The sequence below is a fragment of the Peromyscus maniculatus genome, chromosome 14 (assembly GCF_049852395.1).
Source record: "Peromyscus maniculatus bairdii isolate BWxNUB_F1_BW_parent chromosome 14, HU_Pman_BW_mat_3.1, whole genome shotgun sequence".
In the NCBI taxonomy this organism is placed as follows: domain Eukaryota; kingdom Metazoa; phylum Chordata; class Mammalia; order Rodentia; family Cricetidae; genus Peromyscus; species Peromyscus maniculatus.
The window spans coordinates 56,458,524-56,485,837 of NC_134865.1; the positions used below are offsets into that span (position 1 = coordinate 56,458,524).

At 46.5% G+C, this 27,314-nt stretch overlaps 2 protein-coding genes across 4 annotated transcripts; both read left to right on the plus strand.

Annotated features, from left to right (window-relative positions):
• The first annotated feature begins 6,184 nt into the window (after nucleotides 1-6,184).
• LOC143268463 (acyl-coenzyme A thioesterase 5-like) lies at nucleotides 6,185-14,666 on the plus strand. 2 transcript variants are annotated; one of them, XM_076551044.1, is made up of 3 exons: nucleotides 6,185-6,302; nucleotides 11,920-12,122; nucleotides 13,937-14,664. In XM_076551044.1, exons 1-3 carry the CDS (start codon nucleotides 6,200-6,202, stop codon nucleotides 14,540-14,542), a joined length of 912 nt encoding a protein of 303 aa, XP_076407159.1. In that variant the 5' UTR covers nucleotides 6,185-6,199; the 3' UTR covers nucleotides 14,543-14,664. The 2 variants fall into 2 exon arrangements, with proteins under 2 accessions (XP_076407159.1, XP_076407160.1); XM_076551045.1 differs by lacking the exon at nucleotides 6,185-6,302 and adding an exon at nucleotides 8,678-9,292 and having other exon boundaries at nucleotides 13,937-14,666.
• A 3,342-nt stretch (nucleotides 14,667-18,008) lies between these two features.
• LOC143268465 (acyl-coenzyme A thioesterase 5-like) lies at nucleotides 18,009-25,501 on the plus strand. 2 transcript variants are annotated; one of them, XM_076551047.1, is made up of 4 exons: nucleotides 18,009-18,623; nucleotides 21,244-21,446; nucleotides 23,788-24,065; nucleotides 24,645-25,501. In XM_076551047.1, exons 1-4 carry the CDS (start codon nucleotides 18,167-18,169, stop codon nucleotides 24,655-24,657), a joined length of 951 nt encoding a protein of 316 aa, XP_076407162.1. In that variant the 5' UTR covers nucleotides 18,009-18,166; the 3' UTR covers nucleotides 24,658-25,501. The 2 variants fall into 2 exon arrangements, with proteins under 2 accessions (XP_076407162.1, XP_076407161.1); XM_076551046.1 differs by having other exon boundaries at nucleotides 23,788-25,501.
• The last annotated feature ends 1,813 nt before the right edge of the window (nucleotides 25,502-27,314 follow it).

Genomic DNA, 27,314 nt, shown 5'->3' on the forward strand with positions numbered 1-27,314 from the left:
TTGTCGAGGACTCCAAGACCACACGACCCATGAGAAATTGGCAAAGCTGTTACCCAGATGGGCCAGGCTCAAGAAGGATGGCAGAGCTTTCCTTCAGAATGGAAGTCTGAGTGTTTATGAGCAGTTGATTACTGATCACTATGTACAGTCCAGGCGCTACAGCCTCCTCCTCTCCCCGTGTTCATAGCCAGAGACTGCCGCCCTGCTCAGACTTCCCACAGAGACCAGCTGACCCCACCCCTGCTAAACACACTAAGGTCTAGTTTCCGGGCTAGTGGCAGCATTGGAGAACCCCACCTCATCCCAGATTCACCGAATGTGTGTTGTGACGGTGAGCATTATGTTTAGAGGATAATTTACTGTGCGGGGGAAGGTTTGTAAAAACAAAATGGTTTCTAGCGTGTAAGCCATGAGGAAGTTTCTCCCATCTTGAATGTACCTTGCCCAAGATGGACGACTTCCCAGTGCCTTTGGACTGTTCTCAAAAACTGACGATTGCTGTGAAATATCTCACTGCCTCGGCTGTTCTTACGAGGTAATGGGTCACAGGATTGCGCAGGCTGACTGCTAAGTTCCACTTTTGTATGAAATGGCAGCTTGCCTGGATGGCTGAGGCTGGTTGGTTGTTACAAAGTCAAGCCCTGCCTGCACCCAGACAGGATATGAATTAATTTGGCTCCCCAAAGTTATAACTTTGTGGGGTTTGCCTTTATAATCCTTGGACTAACAGTAGCTGAGGCCTTATGCAGAGGATTCTCTCTGGCGAGTTTTAGTAAAAAGCCTCTATTTTACTAACATCAAAACTCAAGTCAGACTGGTCTCTGAACGACCTTAGGCCCCCAACGGTGTCTGTGTCTCTCTTCTCTTCCTCCCCTGGCAGCGTAGCCCACTCGAGCATGTGGCTCTGGCAGGCCACGCTCTTCTCCTCCATTCCCTCTGCTTGCCATGAACAGATGACACTCCTACAACTAGCCACCAAGATCTATTTCCTTATTTGGCCCTTTCCTCCTCCAGAGGCCGACTACTAAGGTCTAGCTATTGTAGTACTGAAGTCCAGCAATCAGAAGTCCCTTTGGCTCACCTAATTAACCTGCCCAATCAAAATTAAACACATCCTAACACAGGGTTTTCCCTTTACCTTTATAAACCGCCATTTGCCGATGTGTGACTTCAGTCTCCTCTCTATCCAGAGGGAGTCCTTTGTCCTCCAGGACGAATACCCCTGCCCCCTTTCCCTTCTCCCTCATCCCTACTCCCTTTACCACTGCATCCTAGCCCATTCTAACACAGACCTCCCCTCTCCTCTCCTCTTAAAAATTACACCTGCAAGGTCATTTGCTGGGCATTTTCCTGCCCGAGTCAGGAAGCAGCCACTTTAACTTTTCTTCCCTGATTAATAAAGGATCTGTGTGAAAACAGGGTGTGGTTTGTGCCTAAGCTGGGTCTAGGAGGGAGCCCCTGCTGTGCAGAAGTCTCCTTCAGAATGCAAGTGGAAGAGCTGGGTGGTGGTGGTGGTGGTGGCGGCGGCGGCGGCGCACGCCTTTAATCCCAGCACTCGGGAGGCAGAGCCAGGCGGATCTCTGTGAGTTTGAGGCCAGCCTGGTCTACAAAGTGAGTTCTAGGACAGCCAAGGCTACACAAAGAAGCCCTGTCTCAAACCCCACTGCCCCGCCCCACCCCCAAAAAAGAAAGAGAATGCAAGTGGCACCTGGAAAAGGGACCTGGAAGTAGATGTGGGGACAGGACAGCCAGCCCTAACCTGATGGCACTGTGTTACTGCCTGCTCTAGCCTAGCTGATGAGTGACACTTCCCCCAGAGTGCTGAGACCTGTGTAATAATTCACACTTCCCTCCCCTGTGATGGCTAAAGACACTTAACGTGGTACCAGGCATCCCTTAGGGGGCCGCTGAGCTTTACCCTGGAACGCCTGTGAGATCCCAGTGGCCCGCGGTGAGAGAAGACTAGAAGCGTTAGGTGCTCCTGCTTGGAGGTATCTAACCACTCCCTCTCTGCCTTTGTAAACTTGCTTACTGTTGCGGACTGGCCTGAAATGGTCTTTGTATTATTATACAATGGAAAAGAGAAACGACTGAGGGAACTAAAACAACTGCCCTGCCCAGCTGTGGACGCCACAGGTGACCGTGGTGAGGTGCACCTTTGCTGTCCACCGGTATAAACCCCGCCTTGAGTCCCCTTTGGCATGGCTTGCTGTATGGCTCTAGGGACGCCATCCTTCTGGGAGTAAACATAAGTTCATTTCACCTAAATTTGAATGCAGTCTAGGTCTGTGATCTTTCCCAGTGGTCTCAAACACCGCAACACAGACACCTGAGCTCTGGAGAATCTCACACTGAAACTCGCAGTCAGTCGACAAGGGAAAGCTACCAAGAGAAGCGTGCATAGGAAGAACCAAGGCGAAAGGACAGAGTGCGGTTGTCTTAGTTAGGGTTTCTACTGCTGAGACGAGACACCGTGACCACGGCAACTCATAAAGGAAAAACATTTCACTGGAGCGGCTCGCTTCCAGTCCAGTCCATGATCATCATGGCGGGGAACATGGCGGCGTGCAGGCAGACATGGTGCTGGAGAAGAAGCTGAGCGTCCTACATGTTGCAGGCAACAGGAGGTGGTCTATGTATCACACCGAGTGAAGCCTGACCATATATGAGACCTCAGAGCCCGCCTCCACAGGGACACACTTCCTCCAACAAGGGCACACTTCCTCCAATAAAGCCACACCTCCTAATGGTGCCACTCCCTTTGAAAGCCATTTTCTTTCAAACCACCACAGCCATTCTCTCTCCGTTGGGTAAACCTTGGGACAAGCGCATCTAAAAGATGCACAGCTGTTGTGTTTAATACTTTGAAAGAGATTTTTGGGACATGTAAAATCTAGAGCTAGGCTGTTACATGTTGGTGCTTTGAAGATGTTGAGGAACTTTGAAGATTTTGAGAAAAGGTCAAAAAAAGCCCTGCAGCATGAGGCATTGCCCTTGGACTCTGTGGAGCCCACCAGTGACCAACACGCAGTAATGGAACTCTGTGCCAACATGGAGCCTGCCTAGATGGCTGAGCTGTGGAGGGAAGCAGCAAAAGACTCAGCATATTGCCAGGCGGTGGTGGCGCACGCCTTTAATCCCAGCACTCAGGAGGCAGAACCAGGCAGATCTCTGTGAGTTCGAGGCCAGCCTGGTCTACAGAGTGAGATCCAGGACAGCCACAAAGCTACACAGAGAAACCCTGTCTCAAAAAAAGAAAAGAAAAAAAAAAAAAAAAAAGACTCAGCATATTGTCCCTTTCAGTGGCCTGCATTGTGGAGCTCAGGCTCGTGAACAGGAACTGTGGGAGAAGACTCTGGGACAGGGAAATGGTTGCATGCACTCCAAGACTTGGTAGTGCCAAGCACTATGGCCACTGCCAGCAACTAGTGGTGTGGGACAGGAGCATTCAGAGGTTGCTCGTTGTAGCTAATAGGTTTTTCCACCAACACAGTAAGCCAGATCAAACCAAATTGAAAAGGTATAACAGGGATATTTGAACAAAACAACCCCTGGGTAGGTTCTCCTGTCCCAAAGATCAAGGCCAGAGATGTCTCACCACGGAACTAAAGCAGGGAGATTTTATGGATTGTAGGTGAGGGGTGATGAGGTGTCCACCACAGCTGGGTTTGTGCCCAAGTATGGTCAAAAACCAAGTGCTTAGGTGGGTGTCGTGTGATATTTTTATCATGTTCTGACAAATAAAGCTTGCTTGGAGTCAGGGGGCAGAGTCAGCCACTAGCTGACCAAAATTAACCATAGAGGTTTGGAGGACTATAGACAGACAGGACAGGAAGGAAGCAGTAAGGTGGGGCAAAGAGGGATCTCAACCTTTTTGGAGGAAGGAACGGAGCAGATAGGAAGGACTAGTGGCTTCTCTACTTCTCTGATCCTTCAGGTTCTTACCCCTGAATTTTTATTGATAAAGAATAATTAGAATAACGCTTCAGGTGGAGACTTGAGTGGCTAGTAACTTCGGGGGAGGAAGCTGCAGTAGCCACCAAGAATGTGGAACTGAGTTTTCTGGCAGGGTTTGGAGAGAGAGACAGGAATGGGGCTTTCTAGATCACGGAGGGGTGAGCCGGAGGTGCCAACCGAACAGTAGCCTGCCTCTTAAAAGTAGCACTGAGAGAGATACAGGGAAAAAAATCTTGACAGTTTTAGATGCTGTGTACTGGCTTTTGAACTACCTGACTTAAATAACTCTGGGCGTTTGAATAGAAATGGCCCCATAGGCTCATGAATTTGAATGCCTGGCCCAAAGTAAGTGGCACTATTAGGAGGTGTGGCTTTGTTGGAGGAAGTGTGTCATTGTGGGGGCTTTGAGGTCTCATATGCTCAAGCTGTGCTCAGTTTGGGACATAGTGCACTTCCTGTTACCTGCGGATCGAGATGTAGTAGAACGCTCAGCTCCTTCTCCAGCACCATGCCTGCCTGCATGCTGCCATGTCCCACCATAATGATAATGGACTAAACTTCTTAAAGTGTAAGCTAACCCCAATAAATGTTTTCCTTTGTAAGAGTTGCTGTGGTCATGTTGTCTCTTCATAGCAACAGAAACCCTAAGAAAGACAATACCCAGCAACTTTTACTCTAAAAAAACAACCACCCCCCAAAAAAATCCTTGTCATTAACTGAGATTACATAATAAAGATTCCTTAACTGAGATCACCAAGGGTCTGAAAACTTGGAATTCAGACTTTGTAGCCTGGCTCTTGCAAGCTACAGGGCACCTGGTAGCTGACCCTGAGGTAGAAAAGGTGTTTACAAAGCAATTGGCTTTTAAAAAAAAATACAAGACTTGTAAGGAAACGCAAGTACTTAAATTTATAAAAACAAAACAACAACAAACCAAAAAGAAAACAAAACAAAAAACGGTTCCACCCATCCCCTGTGCTAATGTGGGACAAGACTATGCTTGTGTTTTCCCTCAAGGTGTGGAACGGCTGTCAGACCAGGGTGAAAGGGAGAGAGACAAGAGCACAACTCTACCCTCAGCAGCATCAGACTGTCCCTTACTCAGAACAACCTCTCTGCGGACATGGAGGCTGTGCCCCATGGCACAAGGGGCTGGAGGCTTTGTAGAGTTTGAAGGGGAAGTGCCTATCAGGGTGGGAGTCCAGTGGAAAAATGCATTGGCCTTGGTTCCAGCTCTGCAGTTTCGGATGAGGAGCGTTTGTGCTGACCACTATCCTTGGACACAGGGATCTTGGTTTCAGATAGGAACCATGTGCACTAGCAGGTATCCTTGAGCATGGGAAGCTTCTGTCGGGACTTGCCAGATGGAGATATTTTTACCCTTTAACAGCCACTTTGGGTCCAGAGAAGAGCCTGATTCCATGTATGAAGAGGCCAGGGATTGGGAAATAACAGTCGCTGTATTTCTGAGATGTCTGGCAATTTTATCTATGCAGCTGAGTCCGGTCAGGGGAAAAGCCTATGGACTGTATTAATAATCCCCTCCATTTGGAGGGTTACTACGCTAACTACTTGGAGTCCCCATGAGCTCCATCCAAATATTTGCAGCAGGCTGTATCTCTACCTTAAATAAGGTTTACTATATCCCATGGATTACGAACACGAGATTGGGAGTGGACCAGGATGACAGAGAAAAGGCGTGAAGAACCACTGCAACTTCCACAGCAGCAGACAGCCCGTTAATAGAGTCAGTGATCACAGCAACCTCAAGCAGGGGAAAGAATGATAAACGGTGGCTGGTTACAGAGAGCTTTATTTGGGGGAAGAGAGGACCAGGCCTGGGGGAGGAGAGAAAGAAAGATGGCGAGGGAGGGGGAGGGAGAGAGAGCAGAGCAGAGAGCAGAGAGAAGATGGGGTCTGAATCCAGCTTTTAAGGCTCCGATTGTGTGACCACGCTGCTGAATGTACGGAGTCGCCCGTGCCCACTGCTGACGAAGGACGCAATACCCTGAACTGCGCATGTGCGGTCATGTAGCTGGAGTGAGGGCAGAATTCTAAGAGCAGGCATGGAGCCCGTGAGCCTCAACAGGAGGGGCCTGAGGTTTTGTGAGGTTTGGAAGTGGAAGGGTGTTAAGATTTGAGAACAGAGTAAAGAAATAAAAGGCAGGAAGGAGACCAGAGTCTGCCCTCAACAGATGAGACTGTTTTAGCACAGCCGCAAGTGACCGCAGCTGCCCTCGGAATGGACGCTGTCCAAACGGGAGGCAGATGGTCAAGCGCTCAGAGGTGTGGGCAAGGCGCATGGGTAGGAGGAAGTGAGTACAGCTCCCGAGGGTATGTGCACCGTAAGATGTTGTTGTTTGGGTTTTTTTTTTTTTTTTTTTTTTGCTCTTTTTGGGGGCCCCACCACCCAGCTCCAAAACACATCACACACAGAGGCTTATTCTTTTTTTTTGGTTTTTGGTTTTTGGTTTTTGGTTTTTCGAGACAGGGTTTCTCTATGTAGCTTTGCGCCTTTCCTAGAACTCACTTGGTAGTCCAGACTGGCCTCGAACTCACAGAGATCCGCCTGCCTCTGCCTCCCAAGTGCTGGGATTAAAGGCATGCGCCACCACCGCCCAGCCGCTTATTCTTACTTATGAATGCCCGGCCTTAGCTTGGCTTTTCTCTTGCCAGCTTTCCTTAAATTATACGGTCTAGCTTTTGCACCTGGGCTTTTTCTGGTCTCTTACTTCTGTAAATCTTACTCTTATTCCATGGCTTGCTGGGTGGCTGGGTGGCAGGGTGGCTGGCCCCTAGTGTCCTCCTCCTCCTCCTCTGGCTACTTCCTCTTTTCACTCTTCCATCTCTTTTTTACTCCCAGATTTCTCCCTCTATGTATTCTGTCTGCCTGCCAGCCCTGCCTATCCTTTCTCCTCCTTGCTATTGGCCGTTCAGTTCTTTATTAGACCATCAGGTGTTTTGCATAGGCAAAGTAACACAGCTTCACAGAGTTAAACAAATGCAACATGAACAAAAGTAACACACCTTAAAATAATGTACGCTGGGTGTTGGTGGCGCACACCTTTGATCCCAGCGCTTGGGAGGCAGAGGCAGGAGGATCTCTGTGAGTTCAAGGCCAGTCTGGTCTACAGATCGAGTTCCAGGAAAGCAAGGACTGTTACATAGAGAAATCCTGTCTCAAAAAACAAAATAATAATCATAATAATAGCAATATTCTTATTTCCCCCTTTTTCATCTAAATAAAAAGCAAATGGTTAAAAAAGTTAAGTTTTAACTTAAACATAATAAGACTATATACAATAACAATTATCAACAAATATCAATATTAATTCACAATATTCTGTCTTGCAGGCTGCAAGAATATATTATTGAGATTCAGCTGGATATTAAAGCTATACCTAGGAATTTCAAGGTGTTTTTCTAGAGACAAGCCATTTGTTATGAAATATTTGGTGTTATCCAGTTTTTAATATTTCAGCTGTCTTCTGCTATGAAATTCTTGTGTGCCCAAATACTATAGACCATTTTACAAACAGCTAGGCTTCTCAGACACTGATCCACTAGGGAACGAATTCCCCTCAGTGCCTGCCTTCAGATTTCTATCAGGGTCCAGAGCAGATGCTACAAGCGGCTAAGGATGCTAATCTGAGGGATATCAAATGAATCTAAGCACACTGAGTTCTTTAGTTCATTCACGTTATTCTTCTCAGTCAATTCTATCTACACAGTTTCAGCCCTGTCCTCACATTCAGCTCCTCTCTGTGCCCAGATTTCCTGTCCTCATACTTTTAGTAAGGTCTTTTGACCTGATCTTCATCCTCGCTTCCCTCGCCCTCCATCTATATCCCTCCTGGCTCTATACGCCTGGTCCTGATAAACTCTACCCGAGATCTGCTTTACCCTCTACTGAACCTCTGTCTTCCTTTCTTCTCTCTGGACAGTGGTTCTGTGTCTGCCTGTGGAATTTCACTCCAATGCTTACCGCACCTGGTTATGCAAAAAGCCCAGTTGCCCTCAGTCAGTATCTCTGCCATGCCTCTAGGCCTGGGGGAAGGGGATGGAATGACTTCATTTGCACAACAAACATCTAGGAACCTGCTTCTCTCCAAGGATGGCTGGGGGGGGGGGGGAGTTAGTACCTAGTACCTCCCACAGCTTGTGCAGTAGAAACTTAGTAACCACTGCCCCAGTATGGTTGAGTAGAAACTTAAAGAGGACTCTACTCTGGTAGAGTGGACATCTTTAGTTTTCTCTTTGAAGGATGGGTTTGGCCTTTTTCTTGCATGCTTTGTCTATGGGTTTGTTGAAAACAGGATCTCTCTATGTATGCCAGACTGGCTTGGAATCGCAATGATCCTCCTGTTTTGTGAGTGCTGTTTGCTTTCTGCAACTAGATGACATGTGACCAAATATTGGGCTCACTCCAACTTGGACTTCCTAAACTTCAAAACTGTAAGACATAAATCTCTTTTCTTTATAAATTATTCAACGTTATGTATTTCCCTACAGTAGCAAAAATAGTCTACAATAAGAGTGACACGGTATTTAAAAGTTGTTTTAAAAAAAAACAACAACCTGGTACTGAATCCACGCAAGAGCCGGACTTTGCCTCGATCTTGTTCACCTAGTGCCCACTGATCCTCCACACCACGTGCTCAGAATCCTCTGCCAGGGCTCAGCCCCACTGCTACTCTGACCTCTCCTGTCACCCGGTAGACATCAGACCGATTTCTGTCCGTTTCGTCTGCGGCGCGAGTCCCACGGGTCAAGAACTCCCAGGGACCCACCAGGTCGGCTCGACAGCAGGCCAGGCTCCCTCCAGACCCGCGTGCCCTTCCCGGTGACCTCCAGGCTCTGAGCTCCCAGCTCCCCATGGCGGCGGCGACGCTGAGCGTGGAGCCCGCGGGCCACAGCTGCTGGGACGAGCCGCTGAGCATCGCCGTGCACGGCCTGGCCCCCGAGCAGCCCGTCACGCTGCGCGCCGCCCTGCGCGACGAGAAAGGCGCGCGCTTCCGCGCCCACGCGCGCTACCGCGCCGACGCCCACGGCCGCCTGGACCTGGCGCGCGCGCCCGCGCTGGGCGGCAGCTTCGCGGGGCTCGAGCCCATGGGGCTGCTCTGGGCCCTGGAGCCCGAGCGGCCTTTCTGGCGCCTGATCAAGCGCGATGTGCAGACGCCCTTCGTGGTGGAGCTGGAGGTGCTGGACGGCCACGAGCCCGACGGCGGGCGGCTGCTGGCGCGGGCGGTGCACGAGCTTCACTTCATGGCTCCCGGGGTGCGGCGCGTGCCCGTGCGCGAGGGCCGTGTGCGCGCCACCCTCTTCCTGCCCCCAGGTGAGCAGCCTCCCACCTGTGCTTGCAGCCCGGGATGCTTGGTGGGTGCGGTGCCTGGGCCCCTCTTCCCTGTCTGCCACGCTCACCAGGGGCCCTTAGAGGTCAGGGGCCCCTGGAAAAGCCCTTCTGACTTGGGTTCATGGCTGGGGGAGTCCTAAACTGCAGGTCAACTCAGGAGCAACATCTGAGGTTGCTTAGGCAAAAGGAGCCATCAGGGCTCGCCCGAGCCCCCTGAACTAGAAATCTTCTCTGTGATAGTACGCCCCGCAGGTAGTTGTACACGGGTTCACGTTTGGCATTGACTGTTCTAGAACAGTCCTTCAGGCAACCTGGGGCAGCACAAGCACTGGGGAACTTTTTAGCCCTGCAGGACTTGAGTGCCACTCTTGAGTCCGGAATCTGAAAGCCTGTGTGGGTGACCCCGAGGTAATTCCCAGGGTAAAAGAGCCACACAGCTCTGAGGGGAACTTCAGTTCAGTGACTCACAGAGAGATGTTGGAGGGATTTGGCACTTTGAACTGTTGAAATGCTAATAAAAAGCAGTTTGAAGATCATCCAAGGATAAGGACTTTGTATTTCTTACACAACAGTTAATCCGTGGTCCTGCACGATTTGATGGCTCCAATATTGCAGTAGAAGATGGTTGGAATGTAAATGGCTCTGGCAGACAGCCTTAAATAGGAGAGCTACAAGTTTATGCAGTGATATTTATGCACTATGTCTGCCTGCATGCTGCCATGCTTTCAGCCATGACAACAATGGACTAAATCTCTGAAACTGTAAGCAAGGCACCACAATGAAACGTTTTCCTTTACAAGAGTTGCCATGGTCATAGTGTCTCTTCACAGCAACAGAAACCCTAACTAAGAAAGATGCCTACCTTGAAAATTACAAGCCTTGGGCTGGAGAGATGGCTCAGCGGTTAAGAGCATTGGCTGCTCTTAGAGGGTCTGAGGGTTCAATTCTCAGCATCCACACGGCAGCTCACCACTGTCTAACTCCAGGTATAGGTGATCCGATGCCCTATTCTGGCATCCTTGGGTAGCAAGCACACAAGTAGTACACATACATACATGCAAGTAAAACATGCAGTCACATAAAATAAGAAATTTTTTACAATAGTTTTTAAAAGTTACAAGCCTTGGCACAGAATATGCAGACATTACCTAACAATGTAGAAGTCCTTTAAAAAAATTTTTACAGGTAAACCAGTGGTGAGATGCCGTGGAATAATCCTTCTCTATACTGTGAATATGTATTACTCTGATTGGTTTAATAAAGAAGCTGACCTGACAATAGCTGAACATAAGGTAGGACAGTCCTTCAAAATTTCCTGCTTCACAGGAAACTCTGTCACATATGGTAGGCCCATAGGTCAGAGTTACATGCCCCATCATTACAGAGGAACCTTGGGTGACTGTCCAGGCAGTCAGCTGTTTCTGTCATTTCTCACATTTTCTTGAAAGTCATTTGCCTGCACTTTCTGCTTACTCAGGTAATATTACTTCTTTCTCAGGTATTTGATGGAGTTAAAGACTAGATAGTTATAATTATAGTTTTCCTTAGTTGTGATAAAAGATAAATTAGATATAAACCTTTGGACTCACAAAGATAAAAGGTAGAATATTTTATTTAATATTGTCAAATACAATCAGACATTGTAACTGTAATTCTTACTTGATCACTGTTTATGTTGTATATAATTTTTCTATACTAAGGTTAAAACCTTCCTTTTTAATTAGACAAAAAAAGGGGAAATGCTGTGGAATAATCCTCTTGTACACTGTAAAGATTTGTCACTCAAATTGGCTTAATAAAACACTGATTAGCCAGTAGCCAGGCAGGAATCTTACATGGTACAACCAAAACAAGCATGATGGGAAGGAGAAGGGCAGAGTGAGGAACCGCCAGCCAGACACAGAGGGCGCAGGAGATAAACATGTCATGCTACTAAAGGTACCAGTACATGGCAGAGCATAAATGAGGAATATGGGTTAACGTAAAATGGAACAGCTAGTTAGTAATAAGTCTGAGCTATTTGCAAAGCATTTATAATATGTAATTCATATTAAGCCTCTGTGTGGTAATTCTGGAAGTGGCTTCTAGATATTTGGGAACAGGTAGTCAGGACATTAAACTTCCATTTACAGTAGGCTTTGATAACTTAATAGTTGAAAAATCAAATAATCATATTTTTATTACAAGCATCAAAAAAGATTTGGGGTGGTTTAAGTAGGAAAAGAACATATTGGAAGGTCATAGATGTAAGAAAACAATTGATAGGGACTTTGGAAAATTGAGACCAGCAAACTGAGAGGATCCAAGGGAGGTTGAACAAGGAGCCATGCATCTAGTCCCAGCACCCAGACAGCAGCTGATAATCATAAAGAAGGGCACTCAGAGTTGCTGGGGACTTGGGGCAAATGCTGTTGAGCTGACTAAATGGTAGACTGCCCATCGCTCTCCTTTACTCAGAAGTCGTGGGCTGCTCAAATGTAATATCTAAGGAAGTCTCTCTCAGAGTAGGAAAGGAGGTTTGGATTCCCATAACTCACTTTCCTTGCTCCCACTTAAATGAAAATGACCTCTAAAACTCATTAGAGGACTATTGTTTTTGTTTCCATAAGGAAATGGACCCTTTCCTGGGATCATAGACATTTTTGGACTTGGAGGTGGCCTTCTGGAGTATCGGGCTAGTCTGCTGGCTGGGAAGGGTTTTGCTGTCCTGGCTGTGGCTTATTATAAATACGATGACCTCCCCAAGAGCGTGAAGACCCTTCACCTGGAGTACTTTGAGGAAGCTGTGAACTACCTGCTCAGGCACCCTCAGGTTGGCTGTTATTTTTGTTTCTTGGTTTAGAAACTATGTTCCTAACACGACCACCCCCCACCCGCCCCCTGCAACACACACACACCTAAGTAAGCCTTTCAAACCCAATTGCTCAGACATTGTGAGACAATCCAATCTTTATTTTCAAAGTAGAAAAAAACCCAAATATCTCAACTGGATGGAATTTCAGGGCATTGATCAGGTCATTGAGCAGTCTGATGACTGAATATCTCAGATAAAGGGAGGTATTGTAGTTTGTCTGGAAAGGGAGCCTCCTGGGACATGGACACATTTGGCACATATGGAAGATGGCAGGTTGGACAGGTGGATCAGCCTTTAAGATCACTTGCTGATCTTCCAGAGGACCATGGCTGGGTTGCCAGAACCCAGGAAAGTGGCACAAAACTGCCTGTAACTCCAGCTCCAGGGAATAGATGAGTATAGCTGTGAACACATAGACATAGATGGAGAAACACACACACACACACACACACATAATTCTAATAAAACAAAATCTGCCTCGGCTGAGGGATATCACAGTTGGGCTGGGTCCCTGAGCGGCATCATTGCTTTGCTTGAGTGTGTCTCCAGGCTCTGGTTTTGTCCTGAGCACCAAATGGCTCACACTTGTGAAGCCCTACAGCAGGACCTAACACTAACTGACACACGTCCTTCACTTGGAAGACAACAGAGGCGTCAGACAGGACTACAGGTGAGGAAGACACGATCAGGTCCACGTGAGTTCAGAGCACAGTGTGGGGCAAGGCAGGGACCAATGTGGACAACAGAAAATCACATTCAGTGTGAACAAGGAAACAGAGGCCACTCCTGAAGCCCAGCAGAAGTGACAGCTGATGGGAGGAGCCTCATTTTGCAAGGGTTGAAAGCTTCCCTGTTAGAAGCAATAGAGTCCTTGTCTGGGAGCTTCTGGTTTTGTAAACATTTCAGTGAAAGCCTAGTGATGTTCCTACAGAGTCCCATTGCCTGACCCTACAATCATGAAAGAGTGTAACTTCAGTCACCCTGCCCCCATTCTGCAGAGTCTGTCAGTGGTTTTGAATTTAAACAAAGTCTTCAAAGTCTCATTCCCCTCAACACTCTTTTTAAAAAATAAGAAACTCTTTGTTTGAAGCATCACTTTCTTCCCCATTACTTACACATGCATCTTGAACTCTTGCTCATAGGCAGAATCTTACCTCACTTTACTAGGATGCTTATTGGATGATCATGAAGTCATGTGAATATAGAGCCCACCACTGTAAATTCATCACAGATAAAAAAGAAAATATTTTCCTGACTGGTGCACATGAGCTTCTTCTAGACCATGGTGTTGCAGAATATTTCTTTCCACTATGTGAAATATGCCACTGTGATTGGTTTAATAAAACCTGAATGGCCAATAGCTAGGCAGGAAGAGGTTAGGCAGGACTTCTGGAGACAGAGAGGTCTTGGAGAGAAGAAAATTAGAATAGCCAGTCAGGCACAGAGGAATCAGGATGGGCAGTACAGAGTAAATGTAACCAATCCTTGTAAAGGAACATAGAATAAAACATATGGGTTACCTTAAGTTATAAGAGCTAGTTAGGAACAAGTCTAAAATAAGGCCCAGCATTCCTACTTACACCATGGGACGTAGAGTTGAGCCTCATCTTACCACTAGGGACATTGATTTGAAGAGACTATCACCTTTCAAAAGCCAGGATGGTGCAGAGGGAGATTTAGGAAAGGCTGCCTTGCCTCCATAGGTTGGCATCACTAACTGTCCTACCCTCCAGATGAACTCATCTCCTTTCTTCTCTCTGTCTCTTTCTTAGGTCAAGGGACCAGGGATTGGCCTGCTGGGGACTTCCAAAGGGGCTCAACTCTGCCTCTCCATGGCCTCTTTCCTGAAAGGCATCACAGCTGCTGTCATAATCAATGGCTGTATGGCCAATGTTGCTGGAACATTACACTATAAGGATGAGACCCTGCCCCCTTTGGGCAGTAATCTAAATCGAATCAGGGTGACCAAAGATGGCCTTAAAGATATTTTGGATGTTCTGAATTGCCCTTTAGAAGGACCTGACCAGAAGAGCATTATCCCTGTGGAAAGGTCAGATACGACCTTCCTGTTGATTGTGGGTCAGGATGACCAGAGCTGGAAGAGCGAGTTCTATGCCAATGAGATCTCCAAACGCTTACAGGCCCATGGGAAGGAGAAACCCCAGATCATCTGCTACCCAAAAGCAGGGCATTATATTGAGCCCCCTTATTTCCCATGCTGCCAGTCTACCCTACTCAAAGATTATAACGGACCTGTCATCTTTGGAGGGGAGCCCAGGCCTCATGCCATGGCCCAGGTGGATGCATGGCAGAAACTCCAGACTTTCTTCCACAAACATTTGGGTGGTGAAGAGGGGACAATCCCAGCAAAACTGTGATTTTCTTTGAGTAGTGACATTTGTGATCACTCCTGAGAAGGGCTGCCACTGTTAGGATGTGTATCCATTTTTTCACCTTTTAATAAAGTCCTGAATATTTCCCCTGCAAAGGTGTTATGGATGGTCTTCCTTATTGGTTGGAGGACAGAGTGGTTCCTACATTCTTAGGGTGCTAAGAATGGAGCCCAGGGCTTGTGCATGGTAGGCTAGCACTCTGCCACTGGGCTATCCCACTCTAACTTACAGGGCAGCGATTTGAAAGGAACTTGAGAGGGTGAGAAGCATGTTTGCTCCCTGGTACAGCATGCAGCAGGCAACTTCAGTTCCAGGATGAGAAGTGAGGAACATGGACCAGCAGTCCCTGAGATATAATGCAGTGAATAACTATCTGCTAAAGGACGGTTGATAAACACATCTGTACTCTACAAGAAAGCATATGCTGTAGCCCCTTCTGTATGTGGGTTCCACATTGCAGATCCTACCACCCATGGATTGAACTTATATGAAAACAGCCCTGTGTCTATACTGAACATACAGGGGCCGTTTCAGGCCATTATTCCTTAAAATTGTTGTGATTGTAAGGGAGCTATTTGTACAGTGTTTGTGTTCCACTTAGGGACATAAATACGGGGTGTGATCTTAACATTTTAAAGATTTTCAGATTACATGCCAATTCCACACCATTTTATATCAAGTACATGAATCACTGGGGAGAAATACATGGATGACCACTAGTCCCTAACTGCACACAACCTTTGTTAGTGGTGTGTGTGTGTGTGTGTGTGTGTGTGTGTGTGTGTGTGTGTTCTCCCTTTGCTTTATTTTCCTTTTAAATTAGAAGTTCCAAAATAGGCAGAAAAGAGAAAGAGAAAAAGAGGAAAGTATAGGCCTTGGAAAAGTCTAATAAACATGTTCAGTTGAAGAACAGAAACAAAGCTTTCATTTTTTGAAGTTGGAGCAAAGTTGTTTCCCTCTATCCTGAATGCTCAGTAACCTAAAATTAAGCCCAACATTGACATGCCTGAGTCCCATGCATTTACACAAGGCTGATACAGTTGCCTCCATGCCAAGAATGCAACCTTGTAGGTCAGAAAGAAAAGACAGAAAAAAGACAGACACCTGAACCCTTGCACCATGTCACTCAGGGTGTCCAATGGGGGCAGATACAAGAATTGAACATTTAAACCATGCCTTATTCAGAGAGCTGACAATCTGAGAGGACAATGGAATGGCATCCTAAACTGTCTTCCACCTCATCTGCAGCCATCAGATCATATAGGGATGGGGAACAGAGGCGGTGGATCACAAAAATTCAGTCTTGCCCTCTGGCCAGAGAGGATCAACTCTTCTCTCAGGCTGTACTTTTCTCTCCATACCTTTGCTCTGTGCAGCAGGGGAAGAAGGGCTTGTATCCACCAAAGTCACTGAGTCCTGCCTTCCCCAAGTCAATGTGGTGATCAGATTCAAGGCTAACTCAGAGGCAACAAGCCATGAACAGTGTGTCCCTGATAACCTGCAGTGTGGGTGAGCAGATCCTCCCCATGAATGAAATGCAGACGTCTCCTGAAATAGAGAACATGAAGTGTATTGCCAAATCCCACACAAAGCAACAACTGGAAATTTAGTCTTCATTTATAGGTGTAAAGACTATTAAGAAAACCAACACAGGAATCTGAAAACGCACAGTGAGCAGACAGAACCACAGACGGAACAGTTATCACATATCTAGTGAGCAAAGACAGTTTAGAAAAATATCCTCATTAGCATGCTCAAACTTGATATCTGAGAATACTGTATACCAAGTTAGACGAAAGAAATATATAATTTTAGAACTTTTTTCTAAAGATTACCATGTAGAATATATATTACAAAATCAAGGCATGAGTTACAATGTAGAAAATATATTTAAACCTCAGGGCAAGCTACACAGAGAAACCCTGTCTCGAAAAACCAAAAACCAAAAAACAAAAAACAAAAAAAAAAAAAAAAAAAAAAAAAAACCCTAAAGCCAAAGTGGTGTATTTTTAAAATGGCAAGAAGGAGTCACACCATACAACAGGGCCCACATGGGACGTTTATTGAGAAGAGGGGAGAGAATGGGCAGAGAAGGAGGCAGAGACTGGGACAGGAGCGAAGGAAGAGAAAGAGATAGGCAATAGGTAGGCAAGGCCAGCCTTTTAGTGCCTGAAGCTGAGGGTATATTCTGTCAGGACCCTAAGGGCAGGCCAGTACAGATGCCTAAATGCTAACAAGAAGTGGTAGGTGCCAGCAGACCAAAGAAAGAAACAGAGGGTTCCAGGATTAAACAGGATAAAATTTACAGGGAACTTACAGACAGAAATGTGTCTTGAGCAGCAACCTGACAGGTGATTTTTGCATCCAATCATAGGATAAAGGTTCATGGCCTACATTTGGTAAAGGTGGGCCAATGAGAACTGGAATATAGCTAGTGTTCTCTAACTTATTATTGTCAGTTAAAAAACAATCTGGGCCGGGCGGTGGTGGTGCATGCCTTTAATCCCAGCACTCGGGAGGCAGAGCCAGGCAGATCTCTGTGAGTTCAAGGCCAGCCTCGGCTACTAAGTGAGTTCCAGTAAAGGCGCAATGCTACACAGAGAAACCCTGTCTCGAAAAACCAAAACCAAAACCAAAACCAAAAACAAAACCAAAAAAAAAAAAAAAAAAAAAAAAAAAATCTGGGTGGCTCTGATGCAGACCACAGCAGTCAGCCAGCAAAGGAGAGACCTGAGGGCAGGAAACACCACTACCACTGTTACCCAGTGTTGTTGGTTCTCATAAGACACACTCTCTCCTTCTGTCCTCCCCGACTCTGGCGGTCCCCCCTTTTCTCTCCCCCATTCTCCCTCTCTCCCTCTCTCTCCCAATAAAGCTCTAGAAAGGTAACCATGGCTGGTGACTCTCCTCCAGCATTCTCCTCCAGCATTCTCCTCCGTTGGCATGGCCGCCGATTAACCAACAGTGGGCATCTCTAGTTTTCTCTTTGAAGGATGAGTTTGGCCTTTTTCTTGCATGCTTTGTCTATGGTTTTGTTGAAAACAGGATCTATGTATGCCAGACTGGCTTGGAATCACAATGATCCTCCTGTTTTGTGAGTGCTGTTTGCTTTTAGCTACTGGATGATTGTGACCAAGTATTGGCCTCCCTCCAACTTGGCCTTCCCAGGCTTCAAAACTGTAAGACATAAATCTCTTTTCTTTATAAATTACCCAACCTTATGTATTTCCCTAGAGTAGCAAAAACAGTCTAAAATTATGAGTGACACGGTATTTAAAAGTTGTTTAAAACAAAACAAAACAAAACAAAAAACCGGTACTGAATCCACGCAAGAGCCGGACTTTGCCTCGATCTTGTTCACCTAGTGCCCACTGATCCTCCACACCACGTGCCCAGAATCCTCTGCCAGGGCTCAGCCCCACTGCTACTCGGACCTCTCCTGTCACCCGGTAGACATCAGCCCGATTTCTGTCCGTTTCGTCTTCCGCGCGAGTCCCACGGGTCAAGAATTCCCAGGGACCCACCAGGTCGGCTCGACAGCAGGCCAGGCTCCCTCCAGACCCGCGTGCCCTTCCCGGTGACCTCCAGCCTCTGAGCTCCGAGATCCCCATGGCCGCGACGCTGAGCTTGGAGCCCGCGGGCCACAGCTGCTGGGACGAGCCGCTGAGCATCGCCGTGCACGGCCTGGCCCCCGAGCAGCCCGTCACGCTGCGCGCCGCCCTGCGCGACGAGAAAGGCGCGCGCTTCCGCGCCCACGCGCGCTACCGCGCCGACGCCCACGGCCGCCTGGACCTGGCGCGCGCGCCCGCGCTGGGCGGCAGCTTCGCGGGGCTCGAGCCCATGGGGCTGCTCTGGGCCATGGAGCCCGAGCGGCCTTTCTGGCGCCTGGTCAAGCGCGACGTGCAGACGCCCTTCATGGTGGAGCTGGAGGTGCTGGACGGCCACGAGCCCGACGGCGGGCGGCTGCTGGCGCGGGCGGTGCACGAGCTTCACTTCATGGCTCCCGGGGTGCGGCGCGTGCCCGTGCGCGAGGGCCGTGTGCGCGCCACCCTCTTCCTGCCCCCAGGTGAGCAGCCTCCCACCTGTGCTTGCAGCCCGGGATGCTTCGTGGGTGCGGTGCCTGGGCCCCTCTTCCCTGTCTGCCACGCTCACCAGGGGCCCTTAGAGGTCAGGGGCCCCTGGAAAAGCCCTTCTGACTTGGGTTCATGGCTGGGGGAGTCCTAAACTGCAGGTCAACTCAGGAGCAACATCTGAGGTTGCTTAGGCAAAAGGAGCCATCAGGGCTCGCCCGAGCCCCCTGAACTAGAAATCTTCTCTGTGATAGTACGCCCCGCAGGTAGTTGTACACGGGTTCACGTTTGGCATTGACTGTTCTAGAACAGTCCTTCAGGCAACCTGGGGCAGCACAAGCACTGGGGAACTTTTTAGCCCTGCAGGACTTGAGTGCCACTCTTGAGTCCGGAATCTGAAAGCCTGTGTGGGTGACCCCGAGGTAATTCCCAGGGTAAAAGAGCCACACAGCTCTGAGGGGAACTTCAGTTCAGTGACTCACAGAGAGATGTTGGAGGGATTTGGCACTTTGAACTGTTGAAATGCTAATAAAAAGCAGTTTGAAGATCATCCAAGGATAAGGACTTTGTATTTCTTACACAACAGTTAATCCGTGGTCCTGCACGATTTGATGGCTCCAATATTGCAGTAGAAGATGGTTGGAATGTAAATGGCTCTGGCAGACAGCCTTAAATAGGAGAGCTACAAGTTTATGCAGTGATATTTATGCACTATGTCTGCCTGCATGCTGCCATGCTTTCAGCCATGACAACAATGGACTAAATCTCTGAAACTGCAAGCAAGGCACCACAATGAAATGTTTTCCTTTACAAGAGTTGCCATGGTCATACTGTCTCTTCACAGCAACAGAAACCCTAAGAAAGATGCATACCTTGAAAATTACAAGCCTTGGGCTGGAGAGATGGCTCAGCGGTTAAGAGCATTGGCTGCTCTTAGAGGGTCTGTGGGTTCAATTCTCAGCATCCACACGGCAGCTCACCACTGTCTAACTCCAGGTATAGGTGATCCGATGCCCTATTCTGGCATCCTTGGGTAGCAAGCACACAAGTAGTACACATACATACATGCAAGTAAAACATGCAGTCACATAAAATAAGAAATTTTTTACAATAGTTTTTAAAAGTTACAAGCCTTGGCACAGAATATGCAGACATTACCTAACAATGTAGAAGTCCTTTAAAAAATTTTTACAGGTAAACCAGTGGTGGGATGCTGTGGAATAATCCTTGTCTATACTGTGAATATGTATTACTCTGATTGGTTTAATAAAGAAGCTGACCTGACAATAGCTGAACATAAGGTAGGACAGTCCTTCAAAATTTCCTGCTTCACAGGAAACTCTGTCACATATGGTAGGCCCCATAGGTCAGAGTTACATGCCCCATCATTACAGAGGAACCATGGGTGACTGTCCAGGCAGTCAGCTGTTTCTGTCATTTCTCACATTTTCTTGAAAGTCATTTGCCTGCACTTTCTGCTTACTCAGGTAATATTACTTCTTTCTCAGGTATTTGATGGAGTTAAAGACTAGATAGTTATAATTATAGTTTTCCTTAGTTGTGATAAAAGATAAGTTAGATATAAACCTTTGGACTCACAAAGATAAAAGGTAGAATATTTTATTTAATTTTGTCAAATACAACCAGACATTGTAACTGTAATTCTTACTTGATAACTGTTTTTATTGTATATAGTTTTTCTATACTAAGGTTAAAACCTTCCTTTTTAATTAACACAAAAAGGGGGAAATGCTGTGGAATAATCCTCTTGTACACTGTAAAGATTTGTCACTCAAAGTGGCTTAATAAAACACTGATTGGCCAGTAGCCAGGCAGGAATCTTACATGGTACAACCAAACTAAACATGATGGGAAGGAGAAGGGCACAGTGAGGAATCGCCAGCCAGACACAGAGGGCACAGGAGATGAACATGCCATGCTACTAAAGGTACCAATACATGGCAGAGCATAAATGAGGAATATGGGTTAACTTAAAATGGAAGAGCTAGTTAATAAGTCTGAGCTATTTGCAAAGCATTTATAATATACAATTCATATTAAGCCTCTGTGTGGTAATTCAGGAAGTGGCTTCTAGGTATTTGGGAACAGGTAGTCAGGACATTAAACTTCTGTTTACAGTAGGCTTTGATAACTTAATAGTTGAAAAATCAAATAATCATATTTTTATTACAAGCATCAAAAACAGATTTGGGGTGGTTTAAGTAGGAAAAGAACATATTGGAAGGTCATAGATGTAAGAAAACATTGATAGGGACTTTGGAAAATTGGGACCAGCAAACTGAGAGGATCCAAGGGAGGTTGAACAAGGAGCCATGCATCTAGTCCCAGCACCCAGACAGCAGCTGATATCCATAAAGATGGGCATTCAGAGTTGCTGGGAACTTGGTGCAAGTGCTGTTGAGCTGACTAAATGGTAGACTGCCCCTTGCTCTCCTTTACTCAGAAGCCCTGGCCTGCTCAGATGTATATCCAAGGAAGTCTCCTCTCAGAGTAGGAGAGGAGGTTTGGATTCCCATAACTCCCTTTCCTTGCTCCCACTTAAATGAAAAGGACCTCTAAAATTCATTAGAGGACTACTGTTTTTGTTTCCATAAGGAAATGGACCATTCCCTGGAATCATAGACATTTTTGGACTTGGAGGTGGCCTTCTGGAGTATCGGGCTAGCCTGCTGGCTGGGAAGGGTTTTGCTGTCCTGGCTCTGGCTTATTATAAATACGATGACCTCCCCAAGAGCGTGAAGACCCTTCACCTGGAGTACTTTGAGGAAGCTGTGAACTACCTGCTCAGGCACCCTCAGGTTGGCTGTTATTTTTGTTTCTTGGTTTAGAAACTATGTTCCTAACACACACACACACACACACACACACACACACACACACACACACACACACACACACACACCTAGGTAAGCCTTTCAAACCCAATTGCTCAGACATTGTGAGACAATCCAATCTTTATTTTCAAAATAGAAAAAAAACCAAATATCTCAACTGGATGGAATTTCAGGGCATTGATCAGGTCATTGAGCAGTCTGATGACTGAATATCTCAGATAAAGGGAGGTATTGTAGTTTGTCTGGAAAGGGAGCCTCCTGGGACATGGACACATTTGGCACATATGGAAGATGGCAGGTTGGACAGGTGGATCAGCCTTTAAGATCACTTGCTGATCTTCCAGAGGACCATGGCTGGGTTGCCAGAACCCAGGAAAGTGGCACAAAACTGCCTGTAACTCCAGCTCCAGGGAATAGATGAGTATAGCTGTGAACACATAGACATAGATGGAGAAACACACACACACACACAGACACACACAGACACACACACACACACACACACACACACACACACACACACATAATTCTAATAAAACAAAATCTGGCTTGGCTGAGGGATATCACAGTTGGGCCAGGTCCCTGAGCGGCATCATTGCTTGGCTTGAGTGTGTCTCCAGGCTCTGGTTTTGTCCTGAGCACCAAATGGCTCACACTTGTGAAGCCCTACAGCAGGACCTAACACTAACTGACACATGTCCTTCACTTGGCAGACAACAGAGGCGTCAGACAGGACTACAGGTGAGGAAGACACGATCAGGTCCACGTGAGTTCAGAGCACAGTGTGGGGCAAGGCAGGGACCGATGTGGACAACAGAAAATCACCTTCAGGGTGAACAAGGAAACAGAGGCCACTCCTGAAGCCCAGCAGAAGTGAGAGCTGACAGGAGGAGCCTCATTTTGCAAGGGTTGAAAGCTTCCCTGTTAGAAGCAATAGAGTCCTTGTCTGGGAGCTTCTGGTTTTGTAAACATTTCAGTGAAAGCCTAGTGATGTTCCTACAGAGTCCCATTGCCTGACCCTACAATCATGAAAGAGTGTAACTTCAGTCACCCTGTCCCCACTCTGCAGAGTCTGTCAGTGGTTTTGAATTTAAACAAAGTCTTCAAAGTCTCATTCCCCTCAACACTCTTTTTAAAAAATAAGAAACTCTTTGTTTGAAGCATCACTTTCTTCCCCATTACCTACACATGCATCTTGAACTCTTGCTCATAGGCAGAATCTTACCTCACTTTACTAGGATGCTTATTGGATGATCATGAAGCCATGTGAATGTAGAGCTCACCACTGTAAATTCATCACAGATAAAAAAGAAAACATTTTCCTGACTGGTCCACATGAGCTTCTTCCAGACCATGGTGTCGCTGGAGAGTTTTCTCTCCAGACCAGCCAAGCCCCAGCAGTCCAACAGCCCACTTATAAAATAAACACACAGACGCTTATATTATTTAAACTGTTTGGTCTAATGGCTCAGGCTTCTAGCTATCTAGTTCTTACATCTTAAATTAATCCATTTCTATAAATCTATACTTTGCCACGTGGCTCGTGGCTTACCAGCGTCTTCACATGCTGCTTGTCATGGCGGCGGCTGCAGTGTCTCAACACCCCACCCTCACCCCCCCCCGACATCCTGTTCTCTCCATTCTCCTCTCTTTTAGTCCCTCCTATACTTCCTGCCTGACCACTTGCAAACCAGTGTTTATTTACTGACCAATCAGTGCAATTTGACATATAGACCATCCCACAGCACCATGGTGTTGCAGAATATTCCTTTCCATTGTGTGAAGAAATGCCTGTGATTGGTTTAATAAAATCTGAATGGCCAATAGCTAGGCAGGAAGAGGTTAGGCAGGACTTCTGGAGATAGAGAGGTCTTGGGGAGACGAAAGAGTCACCAGCCAGGCACAAAGGAAGCAGGATGGGCAGTACAGAGTAGAGGTAACTAATCCATGTAAAAGAACATAGAATAAAACATATGGGTTAACTTAAGTTGTAAGAGCTAGTTAGGACCAAGCCTAAGATAATGCCAAGTATTCATAATTAATAAGAACTCTCTGTGTGGTTATCTGGAAGCTGGTGGTGTGGGAGGGGGTGCACAGAAAGAGTAGTTACACCATGGGACGTAGAGTTGAGCCTCATCTAACTACTAGGGACATGTTTGAAGAGACTTTATCACTTTTCTAAAGCCAGGATGGTGCAGAGGGAGATTTAGGAAAGGCTGCCTTGCCTCCATAGGTTGGCATCACTAACTGTCTTACCCTCCAGATGAACTCCTCATCCCCTTTTTTCTCTATGTCTCTTTCTTAGGTCAAGGGACCAGGGATTGGCCTGCTGGGGACTTCCAAAGGGGCTCAACTCTGCCTCTCCATGGCCTCTTTCCTGAAAGGCATCACGGCTGCTGTCATAATCAATGGCTGTATGGCCAATGTTGCTGGAACATTATACTATAAGGATGAGACCCTGCCCCCTTTGGGCAGTAATCTAAATCGAATCAGGGTGACCAAAGATGGCCTTAAAGATACTTTGGATGTTCTGAATTGCCCTTTAGAAGGACCTGACCAGAAGAGCATCATCCCTGTGGAAAGGTCAGATACAACCTTCCTGTTGATTGTGGGTCAGGATGACCACAACTGGAAGAGCGAGTTCTATGCCAATGAGATCTCCAAACGCTTGCAGGCCCATGGGAAGGAGAAGCCCCTGATCATCTGCTACCCAGAAGCAGGGCATTATATTGAGCCCCCATACTTCCCCCTGTGCAAGGCTTCCCTACACGCCCTTTATAGCATGCCTGTCATCTATGGAGGGGAGCCCAGGGCTCAAGCCATTGCCCAGGTGGATGCATGGCAGAAACTCCAGACTTTCTTCCACAAACATTTGGGTGGTGAAATGAGGACAATCCCAGCAAAACTGTGATTTTTTTTTTTTTTTGAATAGTGAGATTTGTGATCCCTCCTGAGCAGGGCTGCTACTGTTAGGATGTGTATCCATTTTTTCCCCTTTAATATAGTCTTGAAGCTTTCCCCGCAAAGGTTTTATGGACTGTCTTCCTTATTGGTTGGAGGTCAGAGTGGTTCCTACTTTCTTAGGGTGCTAAGGATGGAGCCCCGGGCTTGTGCATGGTAGGCTAGCACTCTGCCACTGGGCTATCCCACTCTACCTTACAGGGCAGCGATTTGAAAGGAACTTGAGAGGGTGAGAAGCATGTTTGCTCCCTGGTACAGCATGCAGCAGGCAACTTCAGTTCCAGGATGAGAAGTGAGGAACATGGACCAGCAGTCCCTGAGATATAATGCAGTGAATAACTATCTGCTAAAGGACGGTTGATAAGCACATCTGTACTCTACAGGAAAGCATATGCTGTAGCCCCTTCTGTATGTGGGTTCCACATTGCAGATCCTACCACCCATGGATTGAACTTACATGAAAACAGCACTGTGTCTATACTGAACATACAGGGGCCTTTTCGGGCCATTATTCCTTAAAATTGTTGTGATTGTAAGGGAGCTATTTGTACAGTGTTTGTGTTCCACTTAGGGACATAAATATGCGGGGTGTGATCTTAACATTTTAAAGATTTTCAGATTACATGACAATTCCACCTCACTATATGTCAAGTACATGAATCACTGCAGTTTTGGGGTCCAGGTACCAATCCCCCATGAATGCCAACTAAACAACTGTACTATCAAAATCATTATAAGATCTGATTTGAGTTTCTCTTCTTAGAATGGAAATCATAACACTTTAGTTACAAATAATTTACTAGTTAAATATAAAATTGATGAAATATTTAAAGCTGGTAAACTTCTACTTTTGTGATATATTTTCAAAGGGATATGGAGTCTTCTAGCAAAGAAACTATTGTGTTCCTGTTAATACTATAGTCATATAGCTTTAGTGTTTCAACAGTTAATTAAGTATTTAGATTGGGAGTATGTGATTTGTAACAATGATAGTCATATAATATGTAAAAATGAGACAACCTATTATAAATAGCTCAATAAACCTACATGTGTCTTTTTTTGTTTGTTTGTTTGTTTGTTTGTTTTTTGGTTTTTCGAGACAGGGTTTCTCTGTGTAGCTTTGTGCCTTTCCTGGAACTCACTTGGTAGCCCAGGCTGGCCTCGAACTCCCAGAGATCCACCTGCCTCTGCCTCCCGAGTGCTGGGTTTAAAGGCGTGCACCACCACCGCCCGGCAAACCTACATGTGTCTTAAGCCCTTAACTGTATATAAAATAAAGTGCCTTAATTTATTATTGTTATGTTCTGATTCCTTAATTTTACTTATTTATTTTATTTTGATTTTTTGAGATAGAGTTTCTCTGTATGGTAGCCGTAGCTGTCCTAGAACTCACTCTGTAGATGAGGCTGGCCTTGAAGTCATAGAGATCGGCTTGTCTCTACCTCCTGAATGCTAGGATTAAATCTGAGCCACCACTGCCCTGCTCTTAATTTTATTTTTTTAAAAAGGCAATCAAATCCTGATATATAATTTCCTTTTGACTCTCAAAAACATTGGGTGTTTGTTGTAGCTAGAAGTTTTCCTGTGTCCTGCCCAGTCCTGCAGCCACTCAGACCCAAGTAAACACATAGAGGCTTATATCAATTACAAATTGCATGGCCATGGCCTGTGGCTCCGTTTTCTTCTTAGCTGAACCTTATAACTGAACTTGGCCCATTTCTGTTAATCTATATGTCATCATGTGTTCTGTGGCTTTACCTGTGTGCCATTACATGCTGCTCCGTGGATGGTGGGATGACATCTCTCCCGCCTCTCCTTTCTTCTTGTCTCTCTCCTAGATTTCATGCCTGCATCTAAGCTGCATTTCCATAGGCCAAACAGCTTTATTTATCAACCAACCAGAGCAACACATATTCACAGCATACAGAAAGACATCCCAGAGCAGTTTGTTACAGTTTTATACAGGAGTATTCTCCATGGTTACTTTGTTAAAGATTTGGTTGCCAGCGAACTGGCTTTTGGGGATGATCATATCTTTGACACTCTGACTTAATCAATGAATTGATCCTTTGTTGGATTACTGATGCGATGACATCCTTGGGAAGAGGGACTGCCCTGGAGGAAGTGTGTCACTGGAGGCACCCCATTAAAGGATGCAGGTTGTCCTGGCCCCTTGGTCCACTCTCTGCTTCCGGAGCGTGGATGCTTTGCTCCTGCACACCCTCCCTCATGATGTGCTTGCTCACAGGCCAAGAACCCATGAAGCCAGTGATTACACTAACACCTCTGAAATCAGGCCAAAATTAATTTGCCCTCCTTTGAATTTGTTTCTCGAAGATTTTTGTCACTGAAATGAAAAGTGTCCCCTCTGTTCATCACCAGCCATGTGCTTCTCACTGAGTACTGGTCAGTCTCTAGGCTAATGTGCTCTTCATTCTACAGGTAAGGAAGTGCATCGTACAGAAGTTTCCAGCACAGCCAATGTGGAGGTGTGCTCAGTGCCCTCCGGTTTCCCCCTCTCTATATGATGCTCCATTCCTTAAATCTGTGGTTCCTCATTTTATTTGGTCACAAAGCCATTTGTCCATCAACTTCTGCCATGGATCACAAAGCCCGATAGAATGCACATCTGTGTGAAGTCGCCCACGCCATGCTGTGAATTGCCTAAAGCCTGTTCAGATGCTCCACACAACAGTAGCCAGAGCCCCGGGGAAGAGAGGACTGACTCTTCTTTCACTCCAGCAAACTTGTTACAGAACTTCTGGAATTGTGGCAAGTTACAGGAGGAGCATGCCAAAAGGCAGGGTGTAAAATGTGTGTGTAAAAGCTATCTAAAATAATGGCTCAGGAAACATGCTTAAGCCCTGGATC